General features: G+C 39.3%; 1 protein-coding gene across 1 annotated transcript in view; it reads left to right on the forward strand.

The window, feature by feature from the left end:
* Positions 1-25,709, forward strand: part of SLC2A11 (solute carrier family 2 member 11) — a 168,655-nt gene extending 142,946 nt beyond the window's left edge. Inside the window, exon 12 of the mRNA XM_053701969.1 lies at positions 23,083-25,709. Coding sequence (XP_053557944.1) covers positions 23,083-23,283 — 201 coding nt within the window. The 3' untranslated portion in view covers positions 23,284-25,709. The remainder of the gene's footprint in view (positions 1-23,082) is intronic.
* The last annotated feature ends 1,920 nt before the right edge of the window (positions 25,710-27,629 follow it).

Raw genomic sequence — 27,629 nt, forward strand, 5'->3', positions numbered from 1 at the left:
TAGGGGTTAATAAGTGTAGGTAGGTAGCGGCGACGTTGGGGGGGGGGGCAGATTAGGGGGTAATAAATATAATATAGGGGTCGGCGATGTTAGGGGCAGCAGATTAGGGGTACATAGGGATAATGTAGGTTGCAGCGGTGTGCGTTCGGCAGAATAGGGGTTAAAAAATTTTATTAGAGTGGCGGCAATGTGGGGGGACCTCGGTTTGGGGGTACATAGGTAGTTTATGGGTGTTAGTGTACTTTAGAGCACAGTAGTTAAGAGCTTTATGAACCGGCATTAGCCCATAAAGCTCTTAACTCCTGACTTTTTTCTGCGGCTGGAGTTTTGTCGTTAGAGTTCTAACGCTCACTTCAGCCAAGACTCTAAATACCAGCGTTAGAAAGATCCCATTGAAAAGATAGGATACGCAATTAACGTAAGGGGATCTGCGGTATGGAAAAGTTGCGGCTGGCAAGATCGGAACAGCGAATAGAATGCAAGCTCAATCTGATTGGCTGATTGGATCAGCCAATCGGATTGAACTTGAATCTGATTGGCTGATTCAATCAGCCAATCAGATTTTTCCTACCTTAATTCCGATTGGCTGATAGAATCCTATCAGCCAATCGGAATTCGAGGGACGCCATCTTGGATGACGTCCCTTAAAGGAACCTTCATTCGTCGTCTAGTCGTCGGGAGAAGAGGATGTTCCGCGCCGGAGGTCTTGAAGATGGAGCCGCTCCTCGTCGGATAGATGAAGATAGAAGATGCCGCTTGGATGAAGATGTTTGCCGGTCCGGATCTCCTCTTCTTGCCGGATAGGATGAAGACTTCGGAGCCTCTTCTTGACCTCTTCTTGCCGGATAGGATGAAGACTTCGGACCCTATTATGGACGGATCGGTGATACCCGGCGTGGTGAAGATAAGGTAGGAAGATCTTCAGGGGCTTAGTGTTAGGTTTTTTAAGGGGGGTTTGGGTTAGATTAGGGGTATGTGGGTGGTGGATTGTAATGTGGGGGGGTATTGTATGTTTTTTTACAGGCAAAAGAGCTGTTTTCTTTGGGGCATGCCCCGCAAAAGGCCATTTTAAGGGCTGGTAAGGTAAAAGAGCTGTAAAATTTTTATTTTAGAATAGGGTAGGGCATTTTTTTATTTTGGGGGGCTTTGTTATTTTTTTAGGGGGCTTAGAGTAGGTGCAATTAGTTTAAAATTCTTGTAATCTTTTTTTATTTTTTGTAATTTAGTGTTTGTTTTTTTGTAATTTAGTTTAGTTGATTTAATTGTAGATAATTGTAGATAGTTTAGTTAATTGATTTATTGATAGTGTAGTGTTAGGTTTCATTGTAACTTAGGTTAGGATTTATTTTACAGGTACATTTGTAATTATTTTAACTAGGTAGCTATTAAATAGTTATTAACTATTTAATAGCTATTGTACCTAGTTAAAATAAATACAAAGTTGCCTGTAAAATAAATATTAATCCTAAAATAGCTACAATATAATTATTATTTATATTGTAGCTATATTAGGGTTTATTTTACAGGTAAGTATTTAGCTTTAAATAGGATTAATTTATTTAATAAGCTTTATTTTATTTAGTTAGATTTAAATTATATTTAATTTAGGGGGGTGTTAGTGTTAGGGTTAGACTTAGCTTTATGGGTTAATACATTTATTAGAGTAGCGGCAAGGTCCGGTAGGCAGATTAGGGGTTAATAAGTGTAGGTAGGTAGCGGCGACGTAGGGGGGGCAGATTAGGGGGTAATAAATATAATATAGGGGTCGGCGGTGATAGGGGCAGCAGATTAGGGGTACATAGGGATAACGTAGGTTGCGGCGGTGTACGCAGCGGCAGATTAGGGGTTAAAAATAATTTGCAGGGGTCAGCGATAGCGGGGGCGGCAGATTAGGGGTTAATAAGTGTAAGGTTAGTGGTGTTTAGACTCGGGGTTCATGTTAGGGTGTTAGGTGCAGACTTAGGAAGTGTTTCCCCATAGGAAACAATGGGGCTGCGTTAGGAGCTGAACGCTGCTTTTTTGCAGGTGTTAGGTTTTTTTCCAGCTCAAACTGCCCCATTGTTTCCTATGGGGGAATCGTGCACGAGCACGTTTTTGAAGCTGGCCGTGTCCGTAAGCAACACTGGTATTGAGAGTTGCAGTGGCGGTAAATATGCCTGTACGCTCCCTTTTTGGAGCCTAACGCAGCCCTTCTGAGAACTCTAAATACCAGCGTTGTTTAAAAGGTGCGGGGGGAAAAAAACACGCGTAGCTAACGCACCCCTTCTAACGCAAAACTCTAAATCTAGGCGTTCCTTTGTTGATGCTTTCTACTCCTTTCTTATCACCCCAGTGCTTGGCTATTCGTTAAACTGAATTGTGGGTGTGGTGAGGGGTGTATTTATAGGCATTTTGAGGTTTGGGAAACTTTGCCCCTCCTGGTAGGATTGTATATCCCATATGTCACTAGCTCATGGACTCTTGCCAATATGAAAGAAATTAATTTATCAGGTAAGTTCTTACATAAATTATGTTCATCTGAGCTTTCTTTAACATTTGAGTATATTCACTCTACTATTAGTAAAGGTTTTAACTGGTATGCTTCTAGCTAATAAGTGCAGATGTTTGCAAGGATTAGAAGGTGGTCTTTCTTCTGCCTTTTGCTCATTAGGGACTTCCCTTAGGAGCAGCCGTGCTAAGTTACTCCTTGATGAAGGGGGTGTTTCTGACTCTGAGGACTTTTATTATTATTTTTTTTTTTTTCAAATTTAATTTTTTATTGAAGTTTCAAAAAGCAAAATGAATACATAAAACAACATTTGCCCATTCATAAGGTTAACATTATAGTACAAAACATAATATTGTGACATACAATTTAGCTATGTGGCTGGTAGGGGAGCAACTGTTCTAGGTATCTAGTTGAGTCATAAATTTTAGGGCTCATAGAGAAGATCATAACAATAATAGTACAAAGAGACCAGCTTTAACAAGAAAAAACCTATGTAGTGTCTAGAGAGTTATCAAATATAAGGTTGGGCGAACTGAGGTGAAACTTCATTTTATGGGTTAATAATTGAGATCTGATCTCCACACCTATAACATAAGTAGAGTAAAAATTTCTGCAGTGATGTGGGGGTCAGGATGTAAAATGGCCACTAGCAGGCCATAGTGAACAGGAAAGAAGAGGGATTGCAGTGGGCGAGAGCCACTCGAATTATGAGAGGGAGGGGGAGGAGAAAGAAGGGAGGGCAGAGCCAACCTTGACAGGGCTGTAGTTTGGGCTTGTTTACATAATTGTGTATGTTATAAATGTATAGGGAGCAACGACTAAAACAGAAAGCCTTGGGAAGCATCTTATGAGTTATGTGCATCTATGGAGCGAGGTTAGACATAACAATGGGAGCTGGAGGGGGGGTTCAAAGGGTTCTATTCGCATCCTAGGGGGGGTCATGTTGTAGAAGAAAGGACGGGGGTATTGATGTGGAGGTGCTAAATCTGGCTTATTAGTCTAGAAGTGAATAATTCTACTGCAGTTTCAGACCCCTTAAACTACTTGAAGGGGGAGAAGGGTTACATTATGATCATGAGATCAATAGGAGGGGTGTAGTAGTTAGGAACACCTAATATGAGTCCTATAGAGAGAGTTCCCTATGTGTACACTCTAAGACCTAGAGATCATAATCTTAATTTTGTATGAGAGACCAATACTTTAACAATCATGATTACCAAATAAATTTATATGTGAGTAATAGACCGTATGGGATATGTGTCTATTTTACTACAGAGGTAGTGCTAGGTTTTATATATAATAAGGTCTGATATGGCCGAAATTGATAAGCAGAGGAAATTATCCTCAAACTTAACTGAGGCTTATGTGAGCAGCCGCCGATGACGTGTAGACCATCCTGGCAGAAAAAGGGTTATAATAGAGCTAAGACCATCTTCTAGGTAGTTCAGAGCTCACGTTGTGCAAAAAAAATTTGCTAAGCTGAGGAGGGTGGAGGAGATAAATTATAGTAGTATATCTAAATTGGCACCATTCGAAGTACATGAATGGGACTCCTTAATATTTTATGTTTTGCGTGCCGCCAAGGCCTCTATTATGTATATACGGGGGAAGTTACTAGGATATTTAGATCTTAGGGCCCCCTTTAGGGATATTTTAACTAAGTTTAGGTAATTATAAAGTACTTCTCATCTAGGAGCAATACTGTAGGAGTGTACATGCAAACTGTCATTGCCTATAGTTGTTAGGAAAAGCACCCTAAAAAGAGAAGGTTATCATAGCTAAGTAGTTCATCAGATATGGATATGACATAGATAACAATGTGTGACAAATCCTATCTTGCCTGCAATTTTCAGAGGTAGCCTTCTTGATGCGTGCAAAAGCCTTAACAACATTCTTTATCTCATACTAGGAGTAGCAAGGCGGTGTGATCACATGGCTGTAAATTTAATTAGCCCTCAGTAAACAAGAAGCACCTTTTATACAGTAAATCCCAACATGAATATCCTATGATCCCCCAGTGCATCCCAATAGAAAAATAATAAAACATTGAGAAATGATACAACATAAATCACAGAACTTTTTAACACATGCTTATATGCTAAATGAACATGAACATGAGCTGCTGTGAAAACTTCCATCACCCAATGCCCAACTCACGGCGTAGCCTAGCATGAGGATCATGTAGGGTCTTACTAGTCTGTACAGAGTTACAGTTCAAAGCTCGGATCTTAAGGCTCACATGGGAATCGTCCTGTAGCTCAGCTAGGCAAGATAGATTTTGCCAATCTGCGCAGTCCTCTGCTCCAGGTTGCTCATCGTGTAGAGGAAGCTCTGAAGAGGCCATGATGGGAGTGCTGCTACGCTGCATCTCAGCTAAGGATTTGGTTCTCCCCCCTCCATCGCCGGGTGTGGCTCTCAAAGCGCCATCAACCTCCTCTATGTTTGTCCCCGCTCCGGCCGGCCGCACCAGAGCAGGAGTCAGATGCGTCACGGCACACTGACAGCAGGGCTCTTCATCAGCACTTGGCAAGTGAGAGGTTAGTGTGTTTTCCTCATCGGCCCGATCACAGGATGCAGATAGGTGTAGGTAGTTAATTGGAGTTTGCTTCCATCGGCTCCAGAAGATCATGCTGCGCCATGGTAACTTTCACAGTATGTGATAGGCGGGCGAATGCATTATCCATTCTATGTTCAAACTCCTTTAAACAGGCCAGAAGAGCTTGAGAAAATTCGTCCTGGGCCATGGCCATTGTAAAACTGTATACACAGGGTCTAGTAGAAGAAGTATAGCTTGTAGTAATCGAAGCCTTTGTTAAAGTGTTCTACTGATGAACCGGATAATCATTGCGGCCTTTACTTCTGTGCTGTATTAACGGTCCCAGACACTTATCTCTGCAGCCAAACAGATTCCTCTGCTTCTTAAATGTTCTTGTATAGGATTTGGGGAGATTTAGGTGCTAGTTAGATCTCAAATTGTAGTTTTAATCCCCAGATTAAGGCTTTTAGCAGAGAGCTCCTCCATAACACGTCTGATCTCTTCCAGTGTTGGCTCCGCCCCGAGGACTTTTATTTTGAGGGTAGTCTCTCTGAGTCTCAGGACCCTGCTGCTGTGACAGAAGATGCTTTCTTTAATTTCAGGCATATTCATGCTTAATTGCACAAAGTTTTAATTGTCTTAGAGGTAGAGGATTGAACTGCTACAGTTAAAGGACCAGTAAATACAATAAATTTGCATAATCAACAAATGCATGATAGAAAGACAATGCAATAGCACTTAGAGCCCAATGTTCAAAGCATCGACAGACCATTGGGAAACTTGTTGGCATCGCAGCCCGACGTTCTGTCGAAATATTCAAACAAAAGGGGCATGTCCGAGCAATGACGGCGAGTGGCAATGTCGCTCCCATAGCAGTCAATGGGATTGTGAGGTCTCTGCCTACATCACTGCTTCAAATCTGGTCCCCCATTCCTCCCAGAAGGTAGCACCCCCAAACAAGTGGTATCCCGAGGTGCCTCATCAAATTGCCTACCACATACTAAAAGACTGACTTGATCCCATGCACCCTACTTGATCAACACCCCTTTGAATAGCGGTGGACTGGGGCTCAATTCTGGTACGGCACTGAGTTCCAGAAGCCCGGCTAGGCCAGAGAGGTTTTGCTGGTCCTCTGGCATTTACCTCATGCATTGTCATTTACAATCTAGATTAATAAAAGTATTGGAGATATCTTAAAAAGGATTTAATATTTGCTTGCTATTATTTCAAACATAAATATATATTTGAAAATATATGTTTATGTTTAAAATAATATTAATTAATCATTAAATCCCTTTTAAAATATCTACAATATATTTTCTTTAGCCATTGTGGGTAGTAATTTTCACAGATGCTTGGCTGTTAGGTTGGGGTGCAGTCTGGGGGTCTCAAGAGAACAGAGGGAGATTGGTCTTCGCAGGAGGTGAGGTTACCCATGAATATTCTGGAACTGCATGCAATCTTAAGAACTCTTCAGAGTTGTCCAGATTCTAGTCATACAATCTCACAGCAGTGGCCTATGTCAATCATCAGGGAGGAACTTGCAGTTCCTTAGTGATAAGAAAAGTGTCCAACATCATTAGCTGTGCAGATCTACTTTGTTGCATCATTTTAAGCATCCTCATTCCGGGTGTGAACAATTGATAGGCAAACTTTCTCAGTCACCTGTCTCTTCATCCTCGCTGAATCAGAAAGTTTTTCACCAGATTGTGAGAGTTTGGGTTTGCCAGAGATAAATCTCATGGCCTCTCACTTGCATCAGAAACTATCGCCTAGATTACGAGTTCTGCGTTAGCTTTAAAAAGCAGCGTTAAGGGGTCCTAACGCTGCTTATTAATGCCCACTGGTATTAAGAGTCTGGCAGGTACAGGTGTACCGCTCACTTTTTTTCCGCAACTTTTCCATACCACAAATCCATTTACGTCAATTACATATCCTATCTTTTAATGGGATTTGCCTAACGCTGGTATTACAAGTCTTGGAGAAAGTGAGCGGTACAGCCTCTACCTCCAAGACTCCTACCACATTTAAAAGTCAGTAGTTAAGAGTTTTATGGGCTAACACCGGAACATAAAGCTCTTAACTACAGTGCTACAAAGTACACTAACACCCATAAAATACCTATAAACCCCTAAACCGAGGCCCCGCCACATCGCACACTAAAATAAAATTTTTTAACCCCTTATCTGCCGACAGACACCACCGCCACCTACATTATACCTATGAACCCCTAATCTGCTGCCCCTAACATCGCCAACACCTACATTATATTTATTAACCCCTAATCTGCCCCCCCCAACGTCGCCGCCACCTACCTACACTTATTAACCCCTAATCTGCCGACCGGACATCGCTGCCACTATAATAAATGTATTAACCCCTAAACCGCCGCACTCCCGCCTCGCAAACACTAAAATAAATTTTATTAACCCCTAATCTGCCGTCCCTAACATCGCCGCAACCTACCTACAATTATTAACCCCTAATCTGCCGCCCCCAACGTCGCCGCTACTATAATAAAGTTATTAACCCCTAAACCTAAGTCTAACCCTAACACCCCCCTAAGTTAAATCTATTTTTAATAAATTAAATAAAATTACTATAATTAAATAAATTATTCCTATTTAAAACTAAATGCTTACCTATAAAATAAACCATAAGATAGCTACAATATAACTAATAGTTACATTGTAGCTTTTTTATGATTTATATTTATTTTACAGGCAACTTTGTATTTATTTTAAAAAGGTACAATAGCTATTAAATAGTTAATAACTATTTAATAGCTACCTAGTTAAAATAATTACAAAATTACCTGTAAAATAAATCCTAACCTAAATTACAAATACACCTAACACTACACTATCAATAAATTAATTAAATAAATTAACTACAATTATCTAAACTAAAACACAATTAAATAAACTAAACTATATTACAAAAAAAACAAACACTAAATTACAAAAAATAAAAAAATATTACAAGAAGTTTAATCTAATTACACCTAATCTAATCCCCCTAATAAAATAAAAAGCCCCCCAAAATAATAAAATTCCCTATCCTAAACTAAATTACAAAGTTATCAGCTCTTTTACCAGGCCTTAAAAGGGCTTTTTGCGGGGCATTGCCCCAAAGTAATCAGCTCTTTTACCTGTAAAAAAAAGAAATACAATACCCCCCCAACATTACAACCCACCACCCACACACCCCTACTCTAAAACCCACCCGATCCCCCCTTAAAAAAAACTAACACTACCCCATTGAAGATCACCCTACCTTGAACCGTGTTCACCAAGCCGGGCACCGATGGGGCAGAAGAGGACATCTGGACCGGCAGAAGTCTACATCCTATCCGGGCACAAGAGGACATCCTGACCGGCAGACATCTTCATCCAGGCGGCATCTTCTATCTTCATCCTTCCGGAGCGGAGCCATCTTCTATCCAGCCGATACGGAGCCATCCTCTTCTTCCGATGTCCTAACGAAGAATGACGCTTCCTTTAAATGACGTCATCCAAGATGGCGTCCCTCGAATTCTGATTGGCTGATAGGATTCTATCAGCCAATCGGAATTAAGGTAGGAAAAATCCGATTGGTTGATTTATTCAGCCAATCGGATTGAAGTTCAATCCGATTGGCTGATTGGATCAGCCAATAGAATGCGAGGTAAATTCTATTGGCTGATTAAATCAACCAATCGGATTTTTCCTACCTTATCTTGTCTTGGATGACATCATTTAAAGGAACCGTCATTCTTCGTTAGGACATCGGAAGAAGAGGATGGCTCCGCGTCGGCTGGATAGAAGATGGCTCCGCTCCGCTCCGGAAGGATGAAGATAGAAGATGCCACCTGGATGAAGATGTCTGCCGGTCCAGATGTCCTCTTCTGCCCCATCGGTGCCTGGCTGGGTGAACACGGCTCAAGGTAGGGTGATCTTCAATGGGGTAGTGTTAGGTTTTTTTAAGGGGGGATCGAGTGGGTTTTAGAGTAGGGGTGTGTGGGGGGTGGGTTGTAATGTTGAGTGGGGGTATTGTATTTCTTTTTTTTTACAGGTAAAAGAGCTGATTACTTTGGGGCAATGCCCTGCAAAAAGCCCTTTTAAGGGCTGGTAAAAGAGCTGATTACTTTGTAATTTAGTTTAGGATAGGGAATTTTATTATTTTGGGGGACTTTTTTATTTTATTAGGGGGATTAGATTAGGTGTAATTAGATTAAACTTCTTGTAATATATTTTTATTTTTTGTAATTTAGTGTTTGTTTTTGTAATATAGTTTAGTTTATTTAATTGTATTTTAGTTTAGATAATTGTAGTTAATTTATTTAATTAATTTATTGATAGTGTAGTGTTAGGTGTATTTGTACCTTAGGTTAGGATTTATTTTACAGGTAATTTTGTTTTGTTTTTAACTAGGTAGCTATTAAATAGTTATTAACTATTTAATAGCTATTGTACCTAGTTAAAATAAATACAGTTGCCTGTAAATAAATATAAATCCTAAAATAGCTACAATGTAACTATTAGTTATATTGTAGCTATCTTATGGTTTATTTTATAGGTAAGTATTTAGTTTTAAATAAGAATAATTTATTTAATTATAGTAGTTTTATTTAGATTTATTAAAAATATATTTAACTTAGGGGGGTGTTACGGTGAGGGTTAGACTTAGGTTTAGTGGTTAATAACTTTATTATAGTAGCGGTGACATTGGGGGCGGCAGATTAGGGGTTAATAATTGTAGGTAGGTGGCGGCGATGTTAGGGGATGGCAGATTAGGGGTTAATAAAATTGATTATAGTGCTTGCAAGGCGGGAGTGCGGCGGTTTAGGGGTTAATACATTTATTATAGTGGCGGAGATGTCCGGTCGGCAGATTAGGGGTTACTAAATGTAGGTAGGTTGCAACGACATTGGGAGCGGCAGATTAGGGGTTAATAAATATAATATAGGTGTCGGCAATGTTAGGGGCAGCAGATTAGGGGTTCATAGGGATAATGTAGGTGGCGGCGGTGTCCGGAGCGGCAGATTAGGGGTTAATAGTATAATGCAGGTGTCAGCGATAGCGGGGGCGGCAGATTAGGGGTTAATAAGTGTAAGATTAGGGGTGTTTAGACTCAGGGTTCATGTTAGGGTGTTAGGTGTAGACTTAGAAAGTATTTCTCCATAGGAAACAATGGGGCTGCGTTAGGAGCTGAACGCTGCTTTTTTGTAGGTGTTAGGTTTTTATTCAGCCGTCTCAGCCCCATTGTTTCCTATGGGGAAATCGTGCACAAGCACGTTTTGCCAGCTTACCGCTACCGTAAGCAACGCTGGTATTACAGTGAGAAGTGGAGCTAAATTTTGCTCAACGCTCACTTTTCTGAGGCTAACGCAGCCATTCAGAAAACTTGTAATTCCAGCGTTGTTTAAAGTGAGCGCTGGAAAAAAAAGGAGCGTTAGCTCTGCAAGTTTTTACCGACAAAACTTGTAATCTAGCCATATGTGTTGTGCCAGGTCTCTTGGACACTTGGTTGAGTCTGATAGATGCTCTAGTGCAGTGATTTTCAACCTTTTTTTTGCCGTGGCACACTTTTTTACATTAAAAAATCCTGTGGCACACCACCATCCCAAAATATTACATAATCACACATTGTAACCTTATACAGCATATATATATATATATATATATATATACACACACACACACACTGTGCTGTGCTGTCATGCCATGCCTCCTACAAACTATACATGACATATTGACATTCATTCACAAACAATCATAATGATTGCCTGTGAATGAATGTCAATATGTCATGTTTGTAAATGATGCCTGATGAGCTTTTCACATACCTCCCAATATTTCAAAATTTGAAAGAGGGACACCCCCGCACTAGGAAAAGTCCCCCCCCTGCGCACCGGGAAAAGTGTTATATGTGGAGCACAAGATTATATGTGGAGCACCTCCCTCTTCCTCTCCAGTGAGTCTCCAGTCCTCCAGTCATGTTCCTTGTGCTGAGAAGGAACGTGAGTGACGTGACCTGGCTGGAACTGTTCTGGAGGAGGAGCAAAGCTGCGCCATCATTCATGGGGGATTGAAGTGTCGCGTGGTGCTGAGTGTAGACCCGGCACTAGACACGTGTTGTGGTGGGTGGGGGTTCCTTCCAAGTGTGAACACGGGTCGGGGAGGCGAGCTGCCACTGCGCAGTTACCCTCAGTCATCATCTCACTCAAAATAAAAAAATGGCCCAGAATAAAAAACAAGCAAAATTTTAAAAATATGTCACACTGTTTTCAGTCTGCGGCGGCACACCTGAGGATCTGTGGCACACTGGTTGAAAAACACTGCTTTCGTGGTTTCCTGGCCATTCAACCTGGTTTACAGTTTTCCTCCATTTGTGTTACTATACAGAGTGATCCAGAATCAAGCAGGAACAAGCCTTAGCAATTCTGACTGCTCCAGTGTGGCGTTGCAGGATTTGGTTCAGATGTCCTGGCCTGGTGGCTTCCTCTAAGTCGGTATCTTCTCTTTGAATGTCTTATCTTTTATAAGGATCTCAAAACTCTGAATTTGATGTAATGGTGATTGTTGGCTTAGCTCTGTCACAGAGGGGTTTTTATGTCAAGGAAACCTGTTACCATACTTATTTATATATTTTTTTGTTTGGTGTTCTCACAAAGGTTATTGTTGAAATTGTTGCAAGAGGGTCTGGAAAAGGGTTTATCAGTTATTTGTTTGAAGGTTCAGATTTTAGATCTTTCTATTTTTGTTTCACAAGAAAAAATGCTACAATTTCAGATTTCCAGACCTTTGTTCAGGCTCTGATCAGAATGAAACCAGTTATCAGTCCAGTTTCTCCATCTTAGAATCTGAATATGGTTTTGAAGGTTCTCCAAATCCTCTTTTTGAGCCGATTTAGACCATCAGTTTTTGTCTTAGAAGGTTATTTTTCTTCTAGATTTTTCTTTGGCTAGGAGGTTTCAGCTTTGCCATGCAAATCCTCCTTTGTGATTTTCTTATCAGGATAAGGCTGTTCTTCGTATTAGCTATTATTTTCTTCCTAAATTATTCTATACAGATACTATTGCTTTTTCACCAGCCCTGTGACCTCTAAGGAGCAGCTTTTATTTACAATTTGGATGTTGTGAGAGCTCTCAAATATTATGTGGAAGCCACAAAAGATCTCAGACTTCCTTCTTCTCTTTTTGTTCATTCTTCTGGTTCCTGCAGGGGTCAGAAAGCTACAGTTTGCACCTTATTTCATGGTGGGGATGGCTCCTCCTGAATGCATTATTGCAGATTCTTCTAGAGCAGTTGCAATTTCTTGGGCTTTTTGTTTAGAGATTTCTTTTTTGCAAGACAGCTACTTTGTCTTCTTTGCACTTTTTTTTTAAAGATGTCCTACTCTGATTTGTATGCCCCATCTAAGTCTGCTTTTTTCTGCGGCCATGTTTTTTGATTAGCAATGTCCTGCCTTCACTGTTTGTCCCACCCTATTTCAAGGTGATATCATGGATTTCACTGCTTGGGTATAGATTCCTACACGTGATGACTCATGGGCTCTAACCATCTGATGAAAGAAAACAAGTTATTTATTTAAGTTTATTGATTTACTGTGTGCAAACTGTTAAAAACAAAATGTACGCTTACCTGATTAATTAATTTATTTCATAATAGTGAGAGTCCACAAGCCCAACCCTTTCTTTTTGTTCAGGTGTTGGCAGTATTTTTTTTGCACTTCTTTTTCCCAGCTTTCCTGCTTTTCTGTTTGTCTCATATACTTGGCTATATGTAACTGAGGATAATGGGAGGTGGGAGGGATTTAAAGCTTTGGCGTGTTGGAGTGTCTTTGTCTCCTCCTAGTGGTCAGGAGGGGAATTCCCACAAGTGATGAAAAAATGAATTTATAAGGTAAGCATACATTTAGTTTTTAACAGTTAGCTCACTGTAAATCAATAAACCGCACATTACAAGGTTTTAAAAATAGCACAAAGTTGCAAAACTCACTGTACAGACCAATTTTTAAAACCCCCACTGTACAGGCTGCATTTTCAAAAACCCACTGTGCATACCATGATTTCCAAACCTCAGTCTCACTATACAGAACAAAACCCAAGACCTGACTTGACCTGCAATTGCACGATTTCCCCCTATAGACATCACATGTGGGATTACACTCCAGTCCACTTGGAGGAGGCAAAAACACCCATACATACCAGAACTCTACTCTGTACCACTCTCCAAGAATCCCTCAGTCAAATTTTTGCCTCCAAATTCTGAAATGCTGATCTATCATTTGATAAGGGGTCCCTAACCAATCTGAGACCACCCAGTTTCCTATTCAGAGTGCCTACCAAGGGAAGAGGGGAATACAGGAGTCTCCCAGTGTGGAGATGTTACAGGCCTCACAGGTGAAATGTGGATTTATTTGCCAATCCCCTAGTCTATACTGTGCTGCCCTTGTGAGAAGTTGCAGACCTCCCAGGGGAAATGCTTATTTTTTTACCTGCTCTAGTCTTGTCAGATTCATTCTACTGGAAGCAGTCATCTGCAATTAAAGGGATACTAAACCCACAAATTTTAAGCAATTTTTTAATTCACTCCTATTATATTTTTTTCTTCTTTCTCTTGCTATTTTTATTTGAAAAAGAAGGCATCTAAGCTAAGGAGCCAGCCAATTTTTGGTTCAGAGTCTGGACAGCACTTGTTTAATGGTGGGTGCATTTAGCCACCAATCAGCAAGCACAACCCAGGTTGTGAACCAAAAATGGGCCGGCTTCTAAACTTACATTCTTGCTTTTCAAATAAAGATAGCAAGAGAATGAAGAAAAATTGATAATAGGAGTAAATTGGAAAGTTGCTTAAAAATAAAAAAAATAAAAAATTTGGGTTCAGTGTCCCTTTAAGGTAAGCACAGTAGACAGAGGTGCTCACAGGTAAGTACAATTCACCTTCATAGCCAACTGGCTATTAGCATGAATATATACACATAATTCACATAGCCTGGGGGCATATACACAACCTCTACAGCAGTTTTGGATACTTTTCAGGTGATTTTAAAAAATTGTTACAAAATGAGGGTACTGTCTCTTTAAATTTACTAAAATCTATAACTAGGTCTCTGTTAATCACCAGCACTAACAAACAGCAAAATTACAAGTTATGCGCTAAACCGGGTGCGTAAATAACGCAAAAATTGAGCAGTATCGCACTCTCCATAGCGCTGCCATTACAAGTTACTGAAAAACCTTCTTGTGTTGTGCGATATGGTGCGATATGCTGCATACCACACAAAACACAAGGCCTGACTTGACCTGCAATTGCACGTTTTCCCCCTATAGACATCAATGGAGAGAAAGTGTTAGAAAAAAAACTAAAACCTGCGATTGCGGAATGGTGATTGACGTAACGCATTCCCCATTAATGTCTATGGAAAAAAAGAAAGTTATGTAAAAACATAACATAAACTTATTGAGGCCCATTTATCATGCTCCGTATGGAGCTTGAGGGCCCGTGTTTAAAGCCCGCTGCTCCATAACCCTGTCCGCCTGCTCTGATGAGGCGGACAGGAATCGCCACAATATAACCCGATTGAGTACGATCGGGTTGATTGACACCTCCCTGCTGGCGGCCCATTGGCCGCGAGTCTGCAGGGGGCGGCGTTGCACCAGCAGCTCTTGTAAGCTGCTATTGCAATGCTGAATACGGAGAGCGTATTGCTCTCCGCATTCAGCGAAGTCTGACGGACCTGATCCGCACTGTCGGATCAGGTTCGACAGACATTTGATAATTCAGCCTCCTAGTCTAAATACCCCTAATCCGCCGCCCTGAAATCTCCGACACTAAATAAAGTTATTAACCCCTAAACCGCCGCCCCCGCATCGCTAACACCTAATTAAACCTATTAACCCCTATACCTCCGCCCCCGACATTGCTGACACTAAATAAACCTAATAACCCCTAAACCGCCGGCCCCCCACATCGCTACTACTATAATAAAATGAACCCCTTATCTGCCGTCCCCTGTGAAATAAAAATTAAAAAAAACTAAGATTAAACTGTAAATAACCATTTAAAGAAAAGAAAATAAAAATAACAAAACCTAAATTACAAAATTAAAAAAACCTAATACTATGAAAAAATAAAAAAAAATCGAACACTACCAAAAAAAAACCCCCACTAAAATTACGAAAAATAAAAAAACACTAAGATTACAAAAAATAATAAACAAAATTATCCAAAATAATAAAAATTAAACTTAATCTAATAGCCCTATAAAAACAAGCCATCCAAAATAAAAACACCGCTAATCTATCAATAAACTACCAATAAAAGGGCCTTTTGTAGGGCATTGCCCTAAGTTAAACAGCTCTTTTACATAATTAAATTACAAAGTCCCCCCTAAAAGTAAAAAAAAAACCTAAAATAAAAAACTTTACTTTTAGGGGGGACATACAGGCCCATTTATCAAGCTCCGTATGGAGCTTGAAGGGCCGTGTTTCTGGCGAGTCTTCAGACTCGCCAGAAACACAAGTTATGAAGCAGCGGTCTAAAGACCGCTGCTTCATAACCCTGTCCGCCTGCTCTGAGCAGGCGGACAGGAACCGCCGGAAATCAACCCGATCGAATACGATCGGGTTGATTGACAGCTCCCTGCTGGCGGCCGATTGGCCGCGAGTCAGCAGGGGGCGGCGTTGCACCAGCAGCTCTTGTGAGCTGCTGGTGCAATGTTAAATGTGGAGAGCGTATTGCTCTCCGCATTTAGCGAGGTCTTGCGGACCTGATCCGCAGTGTCGGATCAGGTCCGCAAGCCCTTTGATAAATGGGCCCCTTAGTAATTGTATTATGTAAAAGAGCTGTTTAACTTAGGGCAATAGTGCTGCGGAATCTGTTGGCGCTCTACAAATAACCGATAATAATAATAATAATAATGCCCTACAAAAGGCCCTTTTATTGGTAGTTTATTGATAGATTAGCGGTGTTTGGTTACTTTTAGGGGGGACTTTGTAATTTTATTATGTAAAATAGCTGTTTAAGTTAGGGCAATGCCCTATAAAATGTAATTTTAAGGGCTATTGGTAGTTTATTGTTAGGTTAGGGGGTATTTTTGTTTTTATAGGACTATTAGATTAGGTTTCATTTTTATAATTTTGGATAATTTTGTTTATTATTTTTTGTAATCTTAGTGTTTTTTTATTTTTCGTAATTTTAGTGTTTTTTTGTAATGTTAGATTATTTTTAATTTTCGTAATTTAGAGTTTGTTTTTTTGTAATGTTAGGTTTTTGTTTTTTTTGTAGTGTTAGGGTTTTTTAATATTGTAATTTAGTTTATTTTTATTTTATTTCATTTTTTTAAATAGTAATGTTAGGTTAGTTTATAGTTTAATCTTAGTTTTTTTTATTATTTCACAGGTAAGTTTTTTTTTATTTTAATGTAGTTATATTGTAATTTTAATGTAAAGTTGGGGGCTTAATAGTTTTAGTTTAGTATTTTCGATGTGGGGGGTCAGCGGTTTAGGGGTTAATAGATTTATTTTAGTAGTAGCGATGTGGGGGACGGCAATTTAGGGGTTAATAGGTTTTTTATAGTAGTAGCGATGTGGGGGTCCAGCGGTTTAGGGGTTAATATGTTTATTTTGTATTGTCTATGTGGATGGGCGGCGGGGTTAATAAGTTTAATAAAGTATTTGCAATGCTGGGGATAGTAGTTTAGGGGTTAATAGGTAGTTTATGGGTGTTAGTGTACTTTGTAACATTTTTGTTATGAGTTTTGTGAAACATTTTTGTTTTGCAAAATCCATAACTACTAGTCTCAGATAGCATAATGGATCATGGCAGTATAAGCTATAATGCTAGCGTTATAGCTGGACCGCACAACCTGTAATACGTGCGCTATGAAAATCCTGCATTTAATAGCCATTTTGTGAGTGTGGAATGGAGAGTTGCGTAAAGGCTAAAACGCTAGCGGTATAGCCGTACTGTCGCGACTTGTAATGCGGGAGACCTGCATATTCCGTGCGCAATGGCCAATTCAGCGGTATAGCCATACCGCACAGCTTGTAATTTTGATGTAAGTATCTAACAGTTTTGGACACCAGGAATTAGTCTTTAGTGCCTACCAGTAATACTGGTGTACTAGGAGTTATTTTTTATGTGCACTTTATGAGGCCCATTTATCAAGCTCCGTATGGCGCTTGTGGGCCCGTGTTTCTGGCGAGTCTTCAGACTCGCAAGAAACAGCAGTTATGAAGCAGCGGTCTAAAGACTCTGAGCAGGTGGACAGGAATCGCCACAATTCAACCCGATCGAGTACGATCGGGTTGATTGACACCTCCCTGCTGGCGGCCAATTGGCCGCAAGTCTGCAGAGGGCAGTGTTGCAGCAGTAGCTCTTGTGAGCTGCTGGTGCAATGCTGAATACGGAGAGTGTATTGCTCTCCGCATTCAGCGACGTCTGTCGGACCTGATCTGCACTGTCGGATCAGGTCCGACAGACATTTGATAATTGGGCCTCTATAGCTCACCTGCTTCTAAGGTGCTGTAGCCATCCTAAACATGTTAGGAGAAGCTCTTAAGATCCAGTGCAAGTGGTGAGACCTTATGATCACACCAGACTTTTTTAATTTAATCCTTTATTTGCTGTGGTTAATTGTTGATACTGGTAATTAAAGTTTCTTAAGGGGTGCTGATACTTCAGTAAACATCACTGTATACCCTAACAGGGGATACTCAGTTTTATATTTTGCCTTGTTAACTATTGCTTACCGTATAGTACCATAGAAAGAAGGTACTTTTCTGTCTGGCTCTCAAAACTTTGAACAACCTAATAAAAATACCCACTTTCAAGATGGAAAGATGGAAAGAATTTGAAATTATACTTCCTTTAGTGCAGGAGGGTCAATTTATGTACGCCACCAACAAAAGAAGCATTTTTATATATCACAAGTATTTTGCCTAGTTCCTGTGATCTGCCTCCCTAAAGAGGCATTATTTTCTTTCATAAAGGTGGTGAGAGAAGGTAATTCCCAGGATTAATGGATCGTGGACTCTCACCACCATCAAATAAATTAATTTATCAGGTAAGCAAAAATTATGTTATTCATTGGTGCTTCCATTTGGTCTGGTCACAGCACCCAGAGTATTTACCAAGGGGAACTTCTGGGAGCATTGTTGACTGTGGTGTGAGCTCAGAGAATCTTTGTAGCTCCCTATCTGGATGATATTCTTGTGCAGACACTCTTTAATTGCCCATGCAGTTCTTAAGCTACTTCACTGTCACACTTGGAGGATTTTACTTACTAAATAAACTTACTAAAGAGTTCCTTAAAGGGGTTTGAAAGTTAGTAAAAAAAAAGTGTATTAAGTCAAAGTAAACAGATTGTGTTAAAAAAACAGCAGGCAACTTACTTATTTTCTTGCAAAATAAGCACTTAGAAATGCTGCGTATAGTAACATAAGGAAGCAGACATGCTGAGAAATTAAAGGGACATTGAACCCAATTGTTTTGTTTTATGATTCAGATAGAGAATGCAATTTTAAGAAACTTTCTAATTTACTCCTATTATCAAATTGTCTTCATTCTCTTGTTGTGTTTATTTGAAAAGCAAGAATGTAAGTTTAGATGCCGACCCTTTTTTGGTGAACAACCTGGGTTGTCCTTGCTGATTGGACAGCACCAATAAACAAGTGCTGTCCATGGTCCTGACCCAAAAATGTACTGGCTCCTTAGCTTAGATGCCTTCTTTTTCAAATAAAGATAGCAAGAGAATGAAGAAAAATGGATAATAGGAGTAAATTAGAAAGTTGCTTAAAATTACATGCTCTATCCGAATCGTGAAAGATAAAATTTAGGTTCAGTGTCCCTTTAAGTTGCATTCTGACTCTTCTGAGCATGGGAAAAAGTTCCTTTTTATTAAACATTCTCTCAACAGTAAGCAAGCTCAGTTTGCTCTAGAAGATTTATGACATCAAGCTAGTTATGCCTTTCTGTAGAGACTCCAGCCCCATTGAGGGGCTGTGACAGGAACCTGCACAAAATTAGATTAAAAAATTAAATAAAAGATTAAATACTTTTAAAAAGACTCATGTATCTTTCCTAGGTCGATCAATGCAAGGTTAAACTGCAACAGGCATGTGCTCAACCTCAACACAATTCCCTTTCTTCCATTTGTCAATGCATGGAAGTTGTGGGTCTCATGGTAGCTGTTAGATGCAGCTCTTGTTACCAGGTTTCATCACCAACCTCTACAACTTCAACAGTGGAATAGAGACTATGATGACCTGTCTCGGATTCATTTTTTTAAAACACAGGAACAGGCAGTCTTTAACTTGAAGAGAAATAGAACTACAGGTAGCCCTCAGTTTACACCAGTGTTAGGTTCCAGAAGGAATGGTTGTAAATCGAAACTGTTGTAAATTGAAACCCAGTTTATAATGTAAGTCAATGGGAAGTGAGGGAGTAAGGTTCCAGGCCCCTCTCAAAATTGTCATAAGTAACACCTAATACATTATTTTTAAAGCTTTGAAATTAAGACTTTAAATGCTAAACAGCATTATAAACCTAATAAAATAGATTGTAGCATCATCAAACTAAGTTTAATGAACAAAAACATTTGCTAACAGCACCTAATAAAATTATCACACAAACACAGACTGTATCATCATCAATCTAAGTTTAATGAACAAAAACATTTGCTAAACAGCACCTAATAACATAATTACACAACAGGCTGTATCATCATCAAACTAAGTTTAATGAAGAAAAAACATTTGCTAACAGCACCTAATAAAATTATCACACAAACACAGACTGTATCGTCATCAATCTAAGTTAATGAACAAAAACATTTGCTAAACAGCACCTAATAACATAATCACACAACAGACTGTATCATCATCAAACTAAGTTTTAATGAACAAAAACGTTTTTTTACTTGCCTTTTTCTGCAAACAGTTCTCTGCATTGAGTCTGCAGCTAAGGGAAGTGGCTGCTAGATTTTGTTCCTTTGAAAGCTGATCCATTGATCACGTCTGGTTTACTTGGCTTTGCATCCCTTTGCTGCAACACAAGCGGACAGCTCCACCTACTTTCTATTTTAATGAATGCACTGCTTCTCAATGCTTTTCAATAGCAGTCAATGCTTTTTAATAGCAGTCATATGACTAAAAAAAAAGGGCGTTATTCTGAAACGGCACAAATTGAACTGTCGTAAACCGAGGGCCACCTGTATTTCAAATTTAACTTTTAATGAACAATTAAATGAATTAACAATAAAAAGTAAAAACTGTATTGCTAATCCCCTTAATATGAATAAGGGCAATAAAAAGATCACCAAAACAGAGGAAAACTTGGTTGCAACACAAAAAAGGAAGAGAAACAGATTTCTGCACTTTTCTATTTAAAATTTAACTTTTAATGAACCATTAAATTAATTAGTAATAAAAAGGAACTCTTGGGCTTGTAGACCAGGGGCCGGATCCGATATAAATCGTTGCCCGCAAAAGCCGGCGACGACAAATTTTGCGCGGGTTTGGTATCCTATATACAGCGTAACTTAGAAGTTACGCGCGTTTATTTCTGCCTTCGCCCGTATTATTTTTACCCTTAGACTGACATACAAAACACGCGCAGTTTGGGTATCCAATATACAGCGTAAGGACTTACGTTCGCAGATTTCAGAAAATCTACTCCATTCTCATCTCGCCACAAATTGCAGGCGCAGGAGCCCTTGCACTGACTAAAAAAACCAACGTAACTCCCTGGAAGCCTTAACAAACACATACATTTAAGCAACATCTCAAGGTTAAAGGGACAGTATACTATGATATTGCTTTTTTAAGGTTTATTTGTGTATTTGAAATAGTCAAATGGATTGAGCTTGTAGGTACTTTATCACATTGGGGACATATACTTGCTTATTTAAAGGGCCACTGTAAGTAAATATTTTCTATGCCTGTTACTAACTAACTACCCCAAATACGCTTTTTATCAATAGCATTTCATTAACATATCTCTACCGTATATCAGAAAGCTTGTCTGCAAGTTTTTTTCCAAACCCACTCCGTGGGTATCCTTTGCTCTGTACCAATCCGTTTACAATACCTAGGTTTCAAAATGGCGCTTTAAACACAAAGTTATTGGTTTAAGTATTTTGAACATGCAGTGCTGAAAATAGTGGGCAGGGTGACGTGACATCATTGGCGAATAAAAGATATAACTTTTAGAACGTTATGAAACTTCGTTTTGGAGAAAATATAGGTCAGTAGGTTTTAATTAATGTTTATTAACTTTAATATGTTAGTTGTTTATCTTAAAAATTATAACAGAAAGTAATCCTTTAATGTAAATTGGATTACCTTCATCTCTTTAGAACCCACTGGTGTAATTTATTCTAATGCTAACAAAGCTTGGCACTGATGCCAAAATATATAAAGGGACAGTAAACTCCAAAGAAAACCTTTTAAATAGGGCATGTTATTTCACACTTGCTTTGTTCTCTTGGTATTCTTAGTTGAAAGCAAAACCTAGGATGGCTCATATGATCATAACACCTTCTTATCATTTACAACACCTTCTAATTACGGGGCACATCTTTTAGAACTTGCGGTTATTTTTTACGATTCGTAGCCTATTTTGCATCAAACTACTCTTTATTGAGACTTTACGTGAACAAAATACTGGCGTAAGTACTTGCGACTACTAAAATGTGTATTTGCGCACATTTTAGTTGATCGCCGGTTTTTGCTACTTACGCCAGTTTAGCATCTGACGGCGCAGTATATTGGATAGGTCGAGTTGCAAGGTGAAATCTTCATTACATACTTTCACAATATTTTACAACTTTGACGTGAATGCCTCTTCTGTGGTGGCTTTTGGCAGGAAAGTGCTGTGGACTGCAGTGCCTGATCAGTAAGGTATCTGTTTAACTGTATTGCTCCCCCCCCCCCAAACATGGTGGTCTTATGGACGTCACTGCTTGGGTATAAGACCTTGTGGAATATTTCCATATTATAAAAGCAAACAAAATGTATGCTTACCTGATACGTTCATTTTTTTCATGATTGTCATTTCAAGAGCTTTGTCGATTTTTTCTATACAGTTGATGGTAGAGCTTGTTTTGTGCTTTATTTGCTCCACTTTTTCTTTCCTGCTTTTTTGGTTTCCTCCATCTACCTGGCCTTGTATATGAGTGAGGGGTTCCGGGAGAGTTAGAGAGATTAATGCTCCAGTATGAAGCTGTGTTTTTGCCTCTGCCTAGTGGACTGGAGTGTAATCCCACATGTGATAATCTCGTGGACTCTAGCTATCAGGAAATGTCTATTAAATGCATATACACATGTAAATGTCTGTCTCCTGACTACACAACAGTGTTAAATGTTGGTTTGACAATTCAAGACCATATCATTTTATATCATTATTCCAAATTCTCTTGCAATACACAGAAACATGTAGAAACATACCGTTTTGTACATTATCAACACCCTTTGTGTGATAAATTTGTTGTGTCTCTTTTGTTGCCAAAACTGCAAAACTCGTCATCTGGAGGATTGTGATTGCCGAAGCCATTGCCGTGCATGCATCATATGGGGCTATTTTCCTGCTATCTGCTCAGATCCAATGTGAACTTTTCCCAATACGGAAATATTGTTATAGCTTTGATTGGGATTACACCAAACTTGATAAATATGGATTTAAAAAATTGACTGCAATGAGACTTACTGGTTCTGCTTTTGCACAGCTTCCATCACCTAATTATTTTTCACTGAGCTCAACTTGCCCAGCTTTCTGTCACTATTAGTCTTTCACTGCTCCCTTATTATGAATTGTCCATAGTTGCAACCTGCTATAAAATGTCTAGCTACTTCCTGCAGCCAAATAACAGATACTGCTCCCATTGTGTCCTGAATTAAGCACCTTTAGACTGCTCCATCTGCACCAGCTTTATTGCACTGCTCCTTCTAAACATTATGTTTTTTTTTAAACTGTTCTTCCTGAATTAAAATATGTGTGCTTCTCTCCATGAACCTTTAAACTTTCAAACTGCAATCTAAAATAACCTGACTCTTATTTTCTTCCTCTTGCAGCAGGGTCTTGGGCACTTCTGCTTTATTCCATTTCTCGTGGTTTGTGTCTGCACAGCCGTGTTTGTCAAATTCTTCCTTCCAGAGACTAAAGGAAAAAGTCTGCTAGAGATCACTGAAGAATTTGCTCAACGCAACACCAAACTGTCCATAGAGGAGAATGTCCTAAATGGACCTCAGGAGATTAAATCTACAATGCTCTGATACCTGGATTGCACTGGTTATGGAAAAGGGAGTTACCCTGATACCTCCAGCTGGTATGGGCTTCAGATGGGTAATCAAAACCTTTTTCCGTTTTATTATATGGACTATACAAACCTTCCTGGTTCCACTTGCTGTAAGCCAACACTGAGCTGCTCCATTTTATACCCAATGTTATTGAGTAATTTGCACTACTATGCATCTCTGTCTCTTTTTGTAAACTGAAGATGCATCTGGCAGTATTAATAATAATGTTCTCTTACACCCATATCCAAAATCAAACTGTGAACTTAAATACAAAAGCTACACGTGTACATATGTTGTGCTGCTTCTCACCTACAGATACAGTATATTTAGGTAAACAACAGTTTTATGAAACATTATAGAGTAAATAATATAAAAAAGATGAATTTAAAGTACTGTTTATTTATCAAGCTTTTCCTCATGCTGCATTCCAGATGGCTCAACTTTACAATCCCTTTAATTCAAAAAACATTTTTTTAAAACCATGTATTTAACATAAGCCTTTCGGGCCATTTTAAGCAAAGTTTTTTAAAAAAAGAAACAGGTACGATAAGCTGACACAGTCATATGTACACAGTTATCACTTATTCAGATCATAAATATGAAACGACTTGTTTTGATGCAAGCCATGAATAGAAGAATACATGTACTTGCCTAATTATTTATGGTTAGAAATTTGAAATATATTATATTAATACTGCCTTTCATCTCTCAGGATGACGTTATTTGCAGGACTGTGCCATTTTTAATGCAAGCTGTTTTTTGGAATGGTTGTTAGAGTAGAGAATTATATTGGGTTTTCTGGTAAACACTGAAGTATCCTTTGTGAGGAGTGGATAAAAAGTCTTAGCTGCTGGAATATTTAACTAAGAGTATCTTACACTCCTTTATATCCTATATATTATATTACTTCTTGTCTGCTGTTTTGAAGTTAAAGGGACAGATAGAGCATATCATTTTAAACAACTTACCAATTTACTTCCATTGTTGAATTTTCTTAGTTCTCTGTTCAAAAGCATACCTAGGTAGGCTTAAGAGCTGGAAGCTAGTTGCTGATTGGTGTCTGCACATGTGTGCCTCTTGTCTTTGGCTTACCAATGTGTTCAGCTAGCTCCCAGTAGTGCATTGCATCTCCTTCAACAAAGGATGCAAGAGAATGAAGCAAAATTGATACTGGGGAGACGATTTAATAAAACCTCAACTGATAATACGATGGAATCCGCTTGAATCTTGCGCCATATTCAATGCAAATTGAATCTGCCGTAAATAACAATTTATTAAACATTCAACAGGTACGTGTCTTTTCCGCCGCAGCGTACCTATCGTTCAAACCGCCACCCTTGAGGCCACGAATGCTATAGAAATCAATAGGAGTCTGAAAACCCAGAAAGGTTATGTTAGATGCTGCAAGAGAATGAAGCTTATTACATATTTATGTAAATTAGAAAGTTGATTACAATTGTATACTCTTTCTAAATCACACAGACAACAAAGATGCATGTTCAGTATCTAAATAATATATTAAATAATAATATTATAATCACATGTAATTTCAAGGGACATATTCATTTCAAAAGTAGTTTTAATGACAAGTACTGTCTGTCTGGCAGCAGGACTAGTAGATATAGGGATAAAAATTAAATAAATAAATTCCATACTATAGCTAACTTCCTTTTTTTGATCAATCTAATTTCCCCATGTTTAACACATGTAATACAAGTCCCACTGCATTTCATACCAAATTTGACGCAATACTTTGCACCGAATTTGACGCAATACTCAAACTCCTAAACAACCTACAAACTAGTGAAATTTTCCACCACTTTTGATTTGGAAATGCATAATCACATGATTTATGACATCAGCCAATCTGTTTTAAATATACATTTTATACTATCACTAACGAATCAAATTGCTCGATACTTGTGTCATTGATCACTCATTAGAACTTGTAAGTGCCCTTTTGTTACATTGTGTATTATACTTTGAAAGTATGTGTATGTGAAATTAGTATTAAAGTTAAACATTAATGATGACATTAGGACACACAGTGTAATATTTTTGACAATGATTTTAAAAATCGATTGATGTTTGATTCAATATAATCTTAAAATGATAGCTCAAAGGGATAGTCCACCTAACATTAAACTGTCATGAATCAGATACAGCAGAAATTAAAATCACCTCTTTACTGTAATGATATTTCCAGTGTTTTTCTTCCTTCTCTTGAATTTCATTTTCATTAAGAAATGTCATCTTATATGCCAGCCCATTTTATAACACCTGTGTAGGGGTGGTGTTTAAAAATACACTGTAATCAGGAAGGGTTACACAGGTACAGAGAGAAAACTGTCCCAGCTCTTAAAATATCCATTGATTGCAAATAAATACATATGATACCCTGATTACATGATATATTTGCATATTATTCTTACTCAGAAAAATAATATATTTACACTATATACATATAGTGGTATAAATAAAAACAGAGATATGAAAGACAACATTGTTTAGAACAAAATAAAATTTAGGGACATGTAAATAAATATGTCTAGAAAAGATTTCTGACATAACACATATACAGTATATATATACAAGTATGTGCAAAGATATATGTACAAATTCTAGCATTAACCCCTTAATGACCGAGGACGTGCAGGGTACGTCCTCAAAAAAAAGGCAGTTAACGCCTGAGGACGTACCCTGCACGTCCTTGGTGTGGAAAGCAGCTGGAAGCGATCCTGCTCGCTTTCAGATGCTTTCCGGTTATTGCAGTGATGCCTCGATATGGAGGCATCCTGCAATAACCTTACATGGCCATCCGATGCAGAGAGAGCCACTCTGTGGCCCTCTCTGCACCGGACATCGATGGCCGGTATCGTTGGTGGGAGCCGACTTGGGAGGTGGGTGGGCGGCCATCGGTGTGCCGTGTGATGTCAAGGGGGGCGGGATCGGGGGCGGGACCGTCGGGGGGCGCGCACGTATGCGCGCTCGTGCACGGAGGGTGGCGGGCGCGTGCATGGGGCGGGAGCGGATGGGAACCGCTACACTACGGAAAATGTTTTTAGTAAAAAGTGGCCTAATCTTGTTTGTGCAAAAGCACAAAAAGAGATCGTGGAGGGGTGGGGGGTTGGTTTTGTGTGGGGGGAAGCTACACTACAGAAAAGTTTAAAAAATTAAAAAAAAAAAACATTTTTTCTTCTAAACTGGGTACTGGCAGACAGCTGCCAGTACTTAAGATGGCGCCCATTAAGTTAGAGTGGGAGGGTTATAGAGCTGTTTGGGGGGGATCAGTGAGGTTGGGGGCTAAGGGGGATCGTACACAGCAGCATATGTAAATATGCTTTTAAAAAACCCCCCCAAATATAGCTTTTATTTTAGTACTGGCAGACTTTCTGCCAGTACTTAAGATGGCGGGGACAATTGTGGGGTGGGGGAGGGAAGAGAGCTGTTTGGTAGGCATCAGGGGGTCTGATGTTTCAGGTGGGAGGCTGAGCTCTACACTAAATCTAATATTAACCCTGCAAGCTCCCTACAAGCTACCTAATTAACCCCTTCACTGCTAGCCATAATACACGTGTGATGCGCAGCGGCATTTAGCGGCCTTCTAAATACCAAAAAGCAACGCCAAAGCCATATATGTCTGCTATTTCTGAACAAAGGGGATCCCAGAGAAGCATTTACAACCATTTGTGCCATAACTGCACAAGCTGTTTGTAAATGATTTCAGTGAGAAACCTAAAATTGTGAAAAATTTAAAGTTTTTTTCAATTTGATCGCATTTGGCGGTGAAATGGTGGCATGAAATATACCAAAATGGGCCTAGATCAATACTTGGGGTTGTCTACTACACTACACTAAAGCTAAAATTACCCCAAAAGGCTCCCTACATGCTCCCTAATTAACCCCTTCACTGCTGGGCATAATACACGTGTGGTGCGCAGTGGCATTTAGTGGCATTCTAATTACCAAAAAGCAACACCAAAGCCATATAAGGCCTCGCTTCCATTGAGTCGTAATTCAGTTTGCGTGCACTCGCAAACCGTTAAATATGCTGTCGAAAGCAATAGCGTTTAACGACTGTTTCCAATGGCGCGTTATACCTCAATATCGGCTGCCGGACTTCGGCTGCCGAAAAGATTTTCGCGTCCCATAGAAAGTAATAGAAGCCGTTAATCGATAAATTATACCAGGTTTCCATTGAAAGCGCTAACCGTTAATACACTGTCGGAGGCTGTCGATACATTGAGAAATATTACCCCCAGCTCAACTAGGTGTAAAGGAGGAAAAAAGAGCTTTTTGAGGCCTGTTTCTCATTGAAATAG

Source organism: Bombina bombina, chromosome 2, assembly GCF_027579735.1.
Source record: "Bombina bombina isolate aBomBom1 chromosome 2, aBomBom1.pri, whole genome shotgun sequence".
Taxonomy (NCBI): Eukaryota; Metazoa; Chordata; class Amphibia; order Anura; family Bombinatoridae; genus Bombina; species Bombina bombina.